Source organism: Sinohyriopsis cumingii, chromosome 9 (genome assembly GCF_028554795.1).
Source record: "Sinohyriopsis cumingii isolate HCF-2022 chromosome 9, ASM2855479v2, whole genome shotgun sequence".
NCBI lineage: Eukaryota > Metazoa > Mollusca > Bivalvia > Unionida > Unionidae > Sinohyriopsis > Sinohyriopsis cumingii.
Window position 1 is genome coordinate 4,750,065 of NC_142969.1, and position 15,643 is coordinate 4,765,707.

At 34.3% G+C, this 15,643-nt stretch overlaps 1 protein-coding gene across 7 annotated transcripts in view; it reads right to left on the minus strand.

Annotated features, from left to right (window-relative positions):
* Window positions 1-1,811: 1,811 nt before the first annotated feature.
* The window catches only part of LOC149791200 (LIM and SH3 domain protein F42H10.3-like), a 135,135-nt gene continuing 121,303 nt past the window's right edge, over window positions 1,812-15,643 (minus strand). For all 7 annotated transcript variants that reach the window (XM_089969652.1, XM_089969658.1, XM_089969657.1 and 4 more), the window contains 3 exons: window positions 11,756-11,869; window positions 10,417-10,526; window positions 1,812-3,931 (listed from right to left, as the gene is read on the minus strand). In XM_089969652.1, coding sequence (XP_089825778.1) covers window positions 3,755-3,931; window positions 10,417-10,526; window positions 11,756-11,869 — 401 coding nt within the window. In that variant the 3' untranslated portion in view covers window positions 1,812-3,754. The remainder of the gene's footprint in view (window positions 3,932-10,416; window positions 10,527-11,755; window positions 11,870-15,643) is intronic.

A 15,643-nucleotide genomic window follows, 5' to 3' on the forward strand; every position in this document is an offset into this window, starting at 1 on the left:
CTTTCTGGTTTTTTAGCTTCCATTGAACTAGACCGACACAGCTAAATACCATTTTATGCGACTCAACCAGCAACGGTGTCTGATGAAATTATGTAACTGCAAACCTTAACTGAGTGAAATTGAGTTTAATGTTCAGATAAGGATATATGATATAGGTCCAAGTGATTCCACATCATTCAATGACATCAAACGACTCCTTAAGCACTAGTCTCAGAAAATAAGCTAGACACCATGGGTAACCAAATCCATAGGATTGAAAAATACAGGTCACAGTGACTAAATTTCACTGAAAGGTGCAGTACTTAACAGGATTCATCTAAGTTCCAACTTGTGTGACTTAGGTGTAATCATGCCTGAGAAAATGACCTGAACACAAACCCTTTTCCAAGATAATCTGAGCTCATTACAAAGGTTACCCAAAATCACTGGACTGTGAAATACAGGTCACAATAACCTATTTTTTCAGTAACAGCTGAAGTATTCTTCAAGATGAAATTACAAAGTCATGCGACTTCAAAGGTGATATTTTTGCTGAAAGGTGTAGCACTCCACATGACGCATATAAATATCAAACCCATGAGACTCAAAGAGAAAGCTTTTGCAAAATGAGTTACACAGTTAACCAAAATGGACCATGCAATATATGTCACAGTGACCTTTTTTCACCATGCACCTTAGTACTCCTTAATATGCAAGCTATGAGACTCGATAGGCAGCAATGCCTGAGAAAATGACCTGAACTCTGATGCCTGATGGATGGATAGACATTAATCCATGAGCAAGGATTGCTTTGCAATCCGACCAAAATGATCAGCAAAGCTATAGGTCTGTTATGTGTCATGATCCTACTGCAACTAAGGAACTCTACCATCTGTTGAGAGTGTAACCCCCATGGTGAGATTGTAACCCACATGATTAGACCACAACTCAGTTCTGCCACATGATCTGACTGTAACTGAGGTATTTGGCTACATGATCGTATTGCAGCTGAGGTACTCAATTAGATTGTAACAGCGTTACTCTGCCACATGTTCTGAACATAAATATAGTACAGATATGTTGATTCTTGTCAAAAATATCGTACAGACATGTTGATTCTTGTCAAAAATATAGTACAGACATGTTGATTCTTGTCATGGATATAGAACAGACATGTTGATTCTTGTCAAAAATATAGTACAGACATGACTTAATTTCTGACTTGGCTTCACACTGTTTTACAGCTGGGTGCATGTTTTACACATTGGCAAAACTATATCTGTTGTATTTTGTGTCAGCAGAAAGAACAAATTAAAATAAGTACATGGTTAAGATGGAGCATTCTAGAGAAGATCAGATGACATACCCCTCCCCCAGGTTTTCCAAATATTTGTGTTATGTAGTGTGAATGAATTCAAAAGAAATGGGTAATGATAAAGGTATGATCTGGCACATTTACAAGCTGTATGGACAGTAGTGATAATAAATAAAGAATATTGCATGGGCGTGTGATAGGAAGTAGGGACTGAACATCCATACTGAATGCTATATCAACCATGTTAGATTTAATGGGCATATATAAAAAGGAAATATGGGTATCAGGACGTTTAAAAAAGGAAATATGGGTATCAGGATGTTTAATAAAGGAAATATGGGTATCAGGATGTTTAATAAAGGAAATATGGGTATCAGGATGTTTAATAAAGGACTAATAAGATGAAAATATAAGTCAAAGCAAATATGAAAAGAAATATGAACAAGTATTTAAAAACACATCTATGATGTTTTTCACATCTTCTGACTAAAATCTAAGTGACTGACAACAAAATTAATAAAAGCAGAGGGAAAAGTTTAATGAGGTATCATAACTGACACATAGTAAAACAGTTTAACAAGGTGTAACAAGCTAGGTTAACTGGTACATAATATTTTATACAGACATTCAACTTGATTATTTTACAGTAATTTAACATGCACAGTCGGAATACTACATGTATAAAACTTCATCCCAACCTACACAGGCTTAAATATCATATGAACATTGGCTGTCAATATGTGTGATAGGTATTATGACAAAGTCATAGTAACAGATACCATATGCTATCAATACATTTACCATTTCATATAGTATCAGTTGCAAACTAATATAATTTGGCAGGAAAGAAATTGCATTCTCCAAAATTGTTATGTGTCTGCCTTCTTTTCACCATGTCACTACATTTTCTCTGTAGACATTATTATGAAAATTTCCTCTTAAGAGACTGACTACATTATTATTCATAGGGTAAATATTTTTTTGGTCAACACTGTGTTCCATACTGACCAAAGATCTCAGACTGAAAATGTCTTTGTCGTAATCAAATTTAACTTTCATAAAACCACCAAAAAAGATGTCCATGAAATAAAGAATATTTTTCTTTAACCCCCCCACCCCCAAACAGACCAAAGGTTTCCATAACTCATTGTGTACTTGTATTGACATGGAAATACAGTTGTTCAACATGAAGCAAATATTTCTTCTTCTAACCAATGCACAAATCTAAACAAAAACTGAAGAACAATGGCTCAATTGCTTTTGATGCCTATACAAACAAAACATCTTAAACAGCTAAAGCTTGTAATAAATTACTGAACACATTTCGTTTTTTTAGAGTTACTCAAATACAAAATAGACTAAACCTTTTGGTAAAACAAATACATTAAAATGCAAAAATTAACCTGCCCTAGTTGCAAGCCAATAATACACATGATGATGGTCACATGATTTCCATGTATACAGTAAATCTGAAGAAAACTCTGAAATCGTGACATACGAAATTAAGAACTTTTAGCCTGAATTAAAATCTATTATTATTTCCATTGTTTTAATGGGTGGTCTTTTCATCAGATATCTTTTGTAAAATCAGCAGTGATTATTGAAAATGTTCTATACATGTTCACAACGAGATGAATACCACTTGTACCCAATTAAAAGTAGAGTCTAAATGCAAATGACATAGACCACCTATAATCAATTATAAGTCGAGTCCAAATGCAAGCAACATTAGACTTTAATCTGCTGTCACACAATGCATTGGTAGATCTGTGCAATTTGCATTTGGATTTTTAAGTGAATATATACTGTACATCTAATAATGTAAAATAATATCCATACATAACGCTGTTCCCTTTCATCACCTTAATATGATTCCTGTTTAATATCATATAATACTGACTAAAGTCTTTTATCAATACTTTAAGTTACAAGGCAGTAATGAACATTTTCAAGCGGAAATTAGTTTATAATATTGGAAACAAGAATTCAACAGAAGTGATTGCAAAACAAAAAAAAAAATAACAAAGAGAGTATCGATCATAAATAGTACAGATAAATTAGCTAATAAAAACTGTCTCTTTTATCTTAGAACATGAAACGGTTACATCATGTATGCAGAGTGGATACAGTGTCTCCCTTAACAAGTCAACATATATGTGATAATCTAATGCTTCAAACGTAGCTATATAATTATAACAATAATAAGCGGTTATATTCAAATACAACTTCTATTTCAATGTACTTAAAATAAATGATTATCAACTGAATTTTGCTTTTCTGCTACATGCATTTCTTGTAAGTAAAGAATGCATCTTTTTGAAAGTCAGAAAAATTGCGTAGTTACTTTTTTTTTGAATTACAAAATACATTTGTAAATAACTTTAATTGTTCTAAAAGCATGTTAGGAATGCGCCATTCCCAATCTGGCACCAAATTATATTTCAAAAAAGCATTATGCTTTCAATTCACCCGCTCGACGTAATTTGAGGGCAGCATACCTCGCTGACCAGTACGTTCTACTGTCCCTTCCATCCAACCCTGATCAATTGGCTGACAGAAAACAATGGTATCGCCCTCTGCGAAACTGACTTCATCCTCATCAGCTGCACTGTAGTCATACAGCGCTTGACAAACCAACTGAAATATACAAGGCAACATTCAATGAGATGCGATCAACAAGCTGACTTTATCAGATAAATGTATGGGGTGATAATGAATAATGAGATGTGGTCAACAAGAGGATTCCACATACAACAAGAAACTGTGATCAGTAAAATGATTCCACATTGAATAATGAGATGTGGTCAACAAGAGGATTCCACATTCAACAAAAAACTGTGATCCGTAAAATGATTCCACATTGAATAATGAGATGTGGTCAACAAGAGGATTCCACATTCAACAAAAAACTGTGATCAGTAAAATGATTCCACATTGAATAATGAAATGTGGTCAACAAGAGGATTCCACATTCAACAAAAAACTGTGATCAGTAAAATGATTCCACATTGAATAATGAGATGTGGTCAACAAGAGGATTCCACATTCAACAAAAAACTGTGATCAGTAAAATGATTCCACATTGAATAATGAGATGTGGTCAATAAGACAATTCCACTGGATATAAAATGTTCTTAGTAGCTTACTGCAAAAATAGGTTGGACTATTTATGCAACATCTTTTGTAACCACAAACAATGAATTCAATATTCCTTAGGTCACCCTGTGTAACTATAAAATACAGTGTCACAGGTCACCCTATCTAACAATAGAATGCAGTGTCATATCTTAGGTATACATTACAGTTTTGGATACTGTAAATGTGACCAAAATGCTTGCAAGCCCCACATACTTCCAGAAAAACCACAATATGGACACTATACTGTATTTATTGTGTAACAGTGGGCAATAATAAATGGTCAAATGCTTTCTAGAAAATGAACAAGAACATTATTATTCTTATTATCTTCATCACTGGATAGTACATAAATAGATTCTATGACATACCCTGTTTTCACATGCTGTTGCATCATGATCAATGTACTACAGTATTGTATCAAAAATCAATATACTGAATGGGTCCTCTGTGTGTTTGACAACATCTTGTACGATATATACTCGCTTATAAGATGAGTCCAACTGCAAACTGCGCAGACCCAGATCTCACAATGTGCTGGCATATCTGGGTCTGTGCAATTTATTAGGAGTAATCAGTAGAACAAACAAATTAGGCTAGAGCAGATCAGGATCTATGTTGTTTGCAGTCTGACTTGACTTACAAGCGAGTATGAATGTAATTAGAAAATATCCCAATTCTTTTATGCATGCATTTGAATAGTAAATTATACAGTCAAGGGGTTTACAAACTTGCTCAATTACTTCTGTGTACATGCCAAACTCTGTTTACCAAATGAAAAACAGAACCGACTGTAAAAGGCATTGACACAAATATGTCATTGCATGACGTGCCAGTGAATCTGAGTCCATAGTGTTCACAGCTATATTACCCCTTTTCTAAAGATATCACTGCAACAGAGTGATAAGAGAAAGCTTCAGTGAACTAGAAACATAGTTATGAATGAGTTCCAAAAGTATGTACCAAATAGTACGGAATGAATCAATCACAATATATACTGTATTTGCCATCCTACAAGTCGGTCCTTTTCTACCAGGAAGTCTGGGCTTCATCTTATACTCTGAATTGACTTGTACATGGATTATGTCAATCAAATTCCTTTATCTCTTATGTAATGAGATTTATTTTAAACTATTTACATGCTTATTAAATTACCATGCATCATATGTTATTGCACCAGAACAGCATGTACTAGCTATTAAATTTGATTACCTATATGTGTATTGGAACAGACCAGTTTGAAAACGAATAACCCTGACAAAGAGATATATATTCCATCACATTTTTCTTTGCGCACCTCAAGATTAAAATAAAATATAACACAATATGAGGGGTGGGGGGAGGGAGGGAAAGGTTTCAGGATGATTGTAATCTCTTTTGTTCAGTAACATGACAATTGTGATCTTACTTATGTACAAAGTCGGTACTATATTTCATCATCAATTAATACCTCTGAATAAACAATATCTTCTAGTCTTAATTATGATATCTATTGTCCCAAGAGGTACATGGCTTTGCAGTGTTATTTACATGCTAATTAAACATACTACAGCTCTGGCCAGGTCAGACCAGCTGGAACCTGTTTGAAGGCCAGATTCTTCAGACCAGATCACATTGTGAATACAGTACCATATAATGCCAGGTGCTTACTCATGTAACTTTCTCAAACTGCGACATTTTTTCTTATTGCTGACTGAAGTATCACAGTAATTCAAAGTAACAACTAGCATGAGTAAAGATCAAACCATATGACAACTACAGGAAGAGTAAATGAACTTACTGATAAAGAGTAATCTTATTTGTTGGCGGTGTACTTGCAAAGAAAATAACCCAGCTCACTTAATCATTCTTGGGATTTAACGTAAATCGAGTCTATATGAATATAAATACTGTGAACATAAAAATATAAATTATATATCTTTGAAACTGAAGGAGTACGATATGTATTTTGATAGTTTTCATTTAATATTTTATTACTGCTTTCTGTCTTTGTCAAAAGCTTCTGCTAGATAGAGGCAGTAAGGTAGAAATTAGCACCAAGAAGGACTGAAATAGCACCAAGAAGGACTGAAATAGCACCAAGAAGGACTGAAATAGCACCAAGAAAGGCTGAAATAGCACAAAGGGCTGAAACAGCACCGAGAAGGACTGAAATAGCACCAAGGGCTGAAAAAGCACCAAGAAGGGCTGAAACAGCACCAAGAAGGGCTGAAATCTGCATATCAGTCATATTTTGATCATCAGGTGCAGTAAGATAAATGCGATGCAATGCCTCTCTCTCAAAACTAAACTGTAAAAAAAAGCATTTTAACATTGGTGATGCAATTTTCCCATTGCCGATAATGTGGAATAGCGTACAGAGATACATTTAATATTCATGAAACTGGAAGTTACTAGTGAAAAAGGCAAAGCCAAGGTATTGATCTGGCCTTACCTTATACTCTGCATCGATTTATCTATGGAATTAATGTGGCAGATGTACAAAATTAGAGAATTCAGTCTACACTCTGCATCATTTTTTTGGCTGGCAAATACAGTAACCAAAACAAGATTTTCAATGAATTCACATTATTTCTGATACAGCTATAAATCCAAATATCCTTAAATGAATTCACAGTAATTCTGTAATAACTTTAAATCCAAATGTCCATCAATATTTTGAGCACTGTAATTCCAACAAATGATTAAACTAACAAATGAATTCCATGCAATATAACTGTTCCAAGACTGGTGATACTCATAAGAATTATAAGTTACTGCATTTGTATGGGAAAATATGAATGCCTTTTCTGGATGGTATACTGCACGACCTTTTTATTTTATGCTCATTTTCTTATTCTACCTAATGCTTAATTATATAAACAAAATACATAAGAAACAACGTAAATGAATGTATGCCATATTTCACACTAAATATACAAGCACAGATTCATCATTGCACAACAACACTATTAATGCGCACATAACTCTGCCCAGATAAATTTGAACTTGTCATGCGCTAGACATAAGTTTCAAAAGAAAATGGCATTTTTGTCTACTTAAATTTGAAATATGGAGTCATATTGTGTGTGAATGCACATTGCAACACGTTTTCCATTTGAAACCTGGAATGAATAGATTTTGGTACTTTTGTTGATTTTAGAAAATTTCGTGATTATGGACTTGATTCATCTGTGCAAATTGTACATGAAATACATCAGATTGAAGCAGCGCGGGAGAAACATGTTTACATCTGTAAGTGTGTTTGTTCTGTCACTGACTATTTTGAATCATAATGTGGGAAAAAAAATGAAGTGTTTCAATTAAAATTATAAAAAAGATGCTATTGAATTTAATCTTTATTTCATTTTGAGAGCAGTAAGGAGGATGTAATTGCACTTGGAATATAGTCGAAATTACAGTACAATTTCTAAATGTGTAATTAAGCTTGAGAACTCAATATATGGCTCATGCAATTCAGATTTGCAGAACTAAGAACGTACATTTTAAGGAAATTCAGAATGTAAAACTAAGTATATTTTTTGCCAGTCTTATTACCAGCTAAAGGAGACAGTTTATGCCTTTATAATATGCATGTTATTTGTGGGTACATGTACCAAGCAATTTTATGAAATCTGGCAGTTATCGCCAAAATCCGAAACACTATCAAAAAAGTTAACATGGAATGTAGCAAAGCAGCTGGTATGTGGCAGTCCAAGAAACATCTGCTTTAGTTCATTCAGAAACAAATTTAATCAACCAAAATGTAAAATGCCTGCTACATGACAGTACATGATTTGTTTACAAAGTAGTTCCTAATACACTATTGGGCACACGTGTCCTGCGCGTGAGTACAATATGAAGGTGTGCAATATCTTAAAATACTGAACGATTTTGACAATGTAAAGTTAACGGAGAAAAAAATGAGCATATAATAATGCCTAATTATAAGTATTAATTTCCTTATATTTAATGCTAAAATGCAACAGAGAAAATGCAATATGAGGATCTGAATGAATCATCTTGGCATTTCAAAGCCAAGTAATGTGTGTGTGTGTGTGTGTGATTTGGATTTACAACAACTTCAATGTAAATCATCTTGGCATTTCAAAGTAAAGTAAACAGTCATGTGATTCAAATAGCTAATCCAGAATTAGGTCAGCTTGGCCTCTCAATAGAACTCATTCATGTAGGTGTCAGATCATGTGATGTACGCTTGTTCTTGTAGCAAAACTTAACCTTGGAACTTTATGAATGAATCAACAAACTTGATACATGGCTCCTCTTTAAAGTGTTAACTATGACCATAGGATATTAGCAATAAAATGTCATTAAATAGATGACCCATACAAAACTATTAATATGAAAATAATACACATAATACAGATAAATATACGTAACACTGTACCTGTCACACTGGCACAAAGGAAACTTCCATTTCTGCTATGATAACATGGCTACTTTTCCCACCATCCAGCAAATGATATGCTTTGGCCCTCTACCCTAAAAACTGTCTTGCTTTTGAATTTAGCATATTGTCACCTCTGTGATACACTGACAATGTGAGTGGAGTACAGTGAATACAAATAATAAATGTTTCAACATTAATTCACAATTTATTTCTTAATCTAAACAATGCCATCAACATGAAAGTAAAGTTTGCACTACTAAGTAATCACTGTATATATGCTCCATTTGATGCTTATGGTAGGGAGAAATCACTTTGGTTAAAAAAGCCTGGTTGATGACTGCAGATAGCAGGTGACCATTAAACACAACATTTATGTAGGAAATTTGCTTGGGGATTGGGGGGATTAGAAAGGCTGTCGTCACCAGGTTATCTTTATGTAAAAGTGACATTAGAACAGGTTTGACCATCTTGCTTAACATCAATGTATAATTTGCTGTATACTATTAAAATTGTTCCTTTGTTGTGCTCGTTTATTTGCCAACCTACATGTCTGCATGCTTGTTAACTGTATATGGGTAGATACTGGCCGACAGCACATTTTGTTAGCATTCACTCTCAGCAGAGTGATCACTGGTAAAAACAAATTGATTTCTTAGGCTCACATCAGTTCAGCTTTTGGAAAGAAGTTCATATCTTCAACTCCAAGTCTTACTGGCTGAAATTCAAAGTTTTTTCTTCATAGAAAAATATATAAAACTGACAATGAAATTTCATAAAATACTTAAAATATAAAGAAGTTGGATATCTGGTCTCCTTTCCAGGACAGCAGGAGTTTTAATGATTTAACAGAAGACTTCGGAAAATTTGGTACAGCTCATACATATGCTTGATAACAAACTTTAGGCTTGATTTGGTTTGGTATGGTACTAAACTGTACATCAACACATGAAAGGTTATACCATGCTGTGGGAATTGAGCAAACTGCCTTGCACAGTGACACACCATAGTGGTTGATCTAGGCTTAAGAAGTATTTTAATATGCTGCTTTTTGCATGCCAACTGTCAAGCCTGGCATGCTAACTGCCAAGACTGACATGCTAATTGGCAATTTTGGCATGCCAACTGCCAAGACTGGCATGCTAACTGTCAAGTCTGGTATGCTAATTGGCAATTTTGGCATGCTGTCAACTCTAGCATGCCAATTGACAATTTTGGCATGCTGACAAGTTTAACCTGCTAACTGCCAAGCCATCATGATTGCAAATTGTAGGAATGTCAATACTGCCTATTTAACTTTGCTAGAACAATCACTAAATTTCACGGTTTCTTTATTATAAAGAATTTAACCCCAACTTGTTTCCACTGCTCACAACTCTTTTTGTAATACAATACATTAGTGACTGTTTAATTTTGTAAATTTTTGACTGCCTCTGAACTATGCTGAAGTAAATAATTGAAACAGGTAAAACACATTGATAACAGTAGTTCAGGCAAATGAACCTATTCTAATCAATCAATATATTGCAAATAAATCATATTTTCTGAACTAGTTATACATACCAAGATTTTATAAATAAATGATACCGCTTCTACTTACTCCTTTTCCTGAACCTCTCGGTGACTGGGGGGGTGGGGGCTGATACTGCTGGGGTGGTGGATGGTGTGGAGGCTGATATGGCTGGGGTGCCGAATGTGATGGCAGAGGAGCTGAAAAAAAGAAATCAGTCCAGATTGTTTAAATGTAGGTTTCAGTTTATACCATATTACACTTTGGATAAAGATAAAATTGTATATTAATAAAGAAAAATATTTTTAAAACTTGAAATAAATTGGAGGGATTAAAATATGAATAACACACAAAAAACTAGCATGCAAATGACCAAGAAAAGCAGGAAGCAAATGCTATCTCATGTCCAATTATAGAAAGCTTTTCATGCAATGAAAGACAATGCAGTGACCTATATTTCCCTGCTAAGTTATAGAAACAAATGTAAGCATGTTAATGAAGACAGAATTGTCAAGCTTAAGGCATATTAATAAAGACAGTATTATATCAAGCTTAAGAAACCTGCATCTAATGTAAAAACATAAAGGTCCAGCCCCCAAAAGATATAGACACTACCCTATTGTGTCATATATAGTGGTCACTCAGTATAAAGCACCACAGTACAACAGAGTTATGGCCCTGGATCAAATTAAAATGGTTTCCATGGTAACTCAGTGCATGGTGATCTTGCTTTTATGACAGTACATTGTTTTTTGCTTCAATGAAGAATGATAGAGAAATTACTGCAAAATGTACACACCGATATACCTGCCTAACAGTAGTACCGTGAGAGATTATGCAGAATGTATGCCAAACTGGGAACAGTGTACACTCCAATGAACCGACAGATTAGGGTCTATGCTGCTTGATTTCTTGTGAACAGCACCAACTCTGGTCTGTAGGCTCAGCAAAGATCCAGATCTGCTGGCTCATTATGCTACACTAGATCTGGATTTAAGCTCTTTACAGTTAGATACATGATCTACCTAAGAAAATTCATTACATAAAGCTGACCTCTGAAATATTGCCAAGGTAAGCATATATACTGGTCAGCTGTGTAATACATCACAACGAGGTATTGTGTTGGCGAAGTCATTTTATTTCTGGATTGGTAAGGACAGGTTATTATTATGATATATTAAAAAGAGGATTATGTATTGTTCCTCCGCTATATAAATTTTTTAGTAACAAAGCTAAAGAATAGGAACAGTTCTGAACTTGACACACTTACCATTTATTTTTACTAAATGTTATAACTGACGTTTAAGAGAGTACGACCAGAGCAGATCAATCTAAGTTATGGTACATTTGTTCACACTTATATAACAGGATATTCAAAGAGTGTGCTGATCAGTGGACTGAACAAAATTAAGTCATCCACGGTTCCTACCTGGTGGTTCTTTTCTTGGATCAGGATTATACTGCCCAACAATGGAACCATAACGGTCATTCACGGGATCATAGTCAGAGATTGAGCCAACTCTACGCGTCTGTGATGTTTCCACTGAAAAAGATGGGTGGGACACACTGATAACCCTACTGGACTTCAGTTACTGGCAGGGAGTTATGTGCAAAACTTTTCCGTTCAGAAACTTTAGATCTGTTGAAATCATTCCCTTTAAGCTAGTGTTTTCTCAAATTGTATTCACACTGTAACTAAATCAAATATCAGATCTGAAAATAATTCTAAACATGAAGTTAAAATGAACATTGATGGAGTTCAAAAGAATGGCGTTGCTTTTTCATTATGCTTGATGATGAATTTCCTGGAGACATGAATTGTCTCCCTTGATTTAAAAAAAAAAACTGAAAAGCCAAACTACATGCTATTATGTTATTTCATTTTTAATCTCAACATGTAAAATATTTACATGTGATATAATGGAATAAATTTAATATTTCTGTGTTTAAATATTTATTTAACCAACAAACGAGTAATGGAGGCTAGATTAGTTCATGAATTTCTTATATAGTTGCCAAATTTTGAAAAACTGTTTGATATTCTGTGTCTGAATAGGATTGTATTACATAAGTATCCATTTCAGACCTAACTCAATTGACACGAGTTTCCACCCATTTCTTCTTGGGGTTTTTAAAACTAATAATTTCAGTCTTTCTCTTATAAAGTTTATTATTATAAACAAGACTGGATTTATAGCAAACAATTGTGGGATTTGTTTTGCTCATTAACTGAGACCCTTTTACAGTTTTTAAGTGTTATACTAACAGTCAGGAGTGATTTTTAAGGCAAAACTCTGCAAGAATTGGACAAACCTGAAAATGTTCAAGTATCAAATTTATTGTTATAGTTGAAATGAAGTACAATCTGAAATCTGTGATCGCCTTTTTTGATTCTGGCAAGAGCAAGTGTCAACAGAGATGACCATCATAATTGGCCTCAAGCATTTAGAAAAGGAATACAAAAAATGGGCGAAATTATTGTAATCCAATCTCATTCTTATTCAAGTTACTCCATATGTTATAGATAAATTGAAATTATATGGTATTCCCTGTCACTGTTAGATTCAGAAAGCAGTGAATATACCAAAGCTGAAGACAGGTTATAATGTGTGCATTGTTAGGATATCAACTTTATTACATGTACTACTGACAAAATAAAAGGAATATAAATTAAATGTTTAATTTAATATAAACTGTCTCAGTTCATACACAACACAAAGTTTGTCAAAAAACTTTAATTCAGTGAAGACATTACCCTACACAGGTGCTCTCTGTTTTGTTTTTAAACTCTTGACTATATAATGAAGGAAGGAAAAACTTGTTTATTTCAGATCCTAAGACCAGAATTCTGTCCTGAACTTTATTAAGAAATGAAATGGAAAATGATATACAAATCAATGATGTATATTAGATTCTGCATGCATAATCTCAAACAAGTTTCCAATTGCATTATACAGATGACGGCTATGCATGGCAAACTACATATTAAAAATGAATGCAACCAAAACCTCTGAACATGCAATACACGGCAACCAAAGCAACTCCTCCGACAGACTCCGAGTCTGATTACATGCACTTATTAATCAAATTACATCAACACTCGTGTTTATAAAATATGAATGCACCGAAAGCAACCCCATCTCCAAAGACAAAGTGAAACCTAAAACAGGTTATAAAATTTGCGAAATAATTAAAACAGTACAAAAATTGAATCATCATCTATGCATGCAAAGGAACATGCCAAGCAAACTTGATTTGCAAATTTGTTCTTTTTGCATAATTATTAACATGCTAAGAGGGTGAACATCAGACGGGTTGACAAAGAACTTCTTCATTTTATCCATTCTAAGAATCCGTTTAATAATTCATGTTGATACATCCATAGCCAAAGACTAATCAATAGGAGTAAACAAAACTGAGTCAAATAAACTGAGTCAAATAAAAGGAGTCAAATAAAATGTCAAACAAAAGGAATCAAATAAAAGATTAAAATAAAAAAGAAAAGCAGAATGCTCCCTCTCTGATGTCAATTTTGCATGCCATAAAACTACAGAACAGTATCAACATGTCATACCATGTATACCTGGTTACAAGTCCAACAGCAAATAACACAGACCCTGATCTGCAATTGCATAATGCATTGGCAGATCACAGTCCAAGATGTTTCTTCTACTGATTACTTTACTCGAACTTCACTTACAAGTGAGAACATAAGGTATTTAAGACAGTGTTATAAGTGAACTCCATATTTCTGATAAATCAGCCTTGCATAGACATTGTGTTATTTACCAAGTTACATAAAAGTATTGTATAATATTATAAGTAGTTGTTTAGATCTTGCCAAGTAGATTTTCTCTTCTATGCCAAGGAGATACTCTGAGCTCAGAAATACCTCTAAATATGTTGTGCCTTACAAATAAAGCAATATTCCATTTGCCATTTGGTGTCCCCTGAATGGGCACATATTTCAATTTTCTTCAAGCTGTTAAATTTTCAGATTATGAATCAAATGCATTGTTAGGCTGACCTGTTCCCTTTGGATGTCAATATAATTTTCAAGGAATGATTTTACATTTATACCATTACTGAGTTCAAAATAAAATAATCTGAAACAATTAGTAGAAGCTAAGTTTTTTTTACCAACCTGCCAGGCAAAGCTTAATTGGTTTCTACCCTGGATTAACCTGCAATGGGACCATTGTGCTGGCCCTAACCTGCCATGATGTGCATGGGACCATTGTGCTGGCCCTAACCTGCCATGATGTGCATGGGACCATTGTGCTGGCCCTAACCTGCCATGATGTGTATGGGACCATTGTGCTGGCCCTAACCTGCCATGATGTGCATGAGACCACTGTGCTAGCCCTAACCTGCCATGATGTGTATGGGACCATTGTGCTGGCCCTAACCTGCCATGATGTACATGGGACCATTGTGCTGGCCCTAACCTGCCATGATGTGTATGGGACCATTGTGCTGGCCCTAACCTGCCATGATGTACATGGGACCATTGTGCTGGCCCTAACCTGCCATGATGTGTATGGGACCATTGTGCTGGCCCTAACCCTTGCACTGATTCACATACACTGAGCAGCTGGAATAAACTCAAACACTTGTATTGGGTCTGAAAGTAACTGTGAGCAATTAACATCTGCCATATTCAGAACTATTTATAGGAAAGATAACTTTCTCATACCGGCTGTCATGGCTACAAGATGTGCCATTTCTTTTACAGAAGGCACCCTTACCTTCTGTAAATATTTACAATATTTGATCTAAATCATTTTGCCAAACAGGTACATGAAAATTGACGAGCAATTTTCTAAACATGGTTACCATTGTAAGAATGGGTAATCCATATTATTGGCTATTTCTCATGTACAGACAACCAGTTGTGCTTGAAGCATGAAACAAGAAAATCACAAACAACAAAAGCTGATAAAACTTACCATTCAATGCAAATTGGCATAAACTATTTTAAACTTTTCATGAAGTTTTTGTAATTTTAAAATGTTATGGTCCATTGATATGCATCAAAGTGACTATATAAAGAGATTATGCATTGCAGTCTCAGTACTATATACCTGTACAAAACTTCTAGTACAATACAGATGCACAAAACTTTCAGCACAATATGGATATACAACACTTACAATGTAATATGGCTGTACAACACTAACAATCAATATGGCTGTACAACACTTTCAGTAAAATAGACTTTTTATCTTTAATGACACAAAACATTTTGACATATTTGGAAAACACTTCTATTATCTCAATTCAGCACAGAAAATTTCACACATATGAAAACATTTTT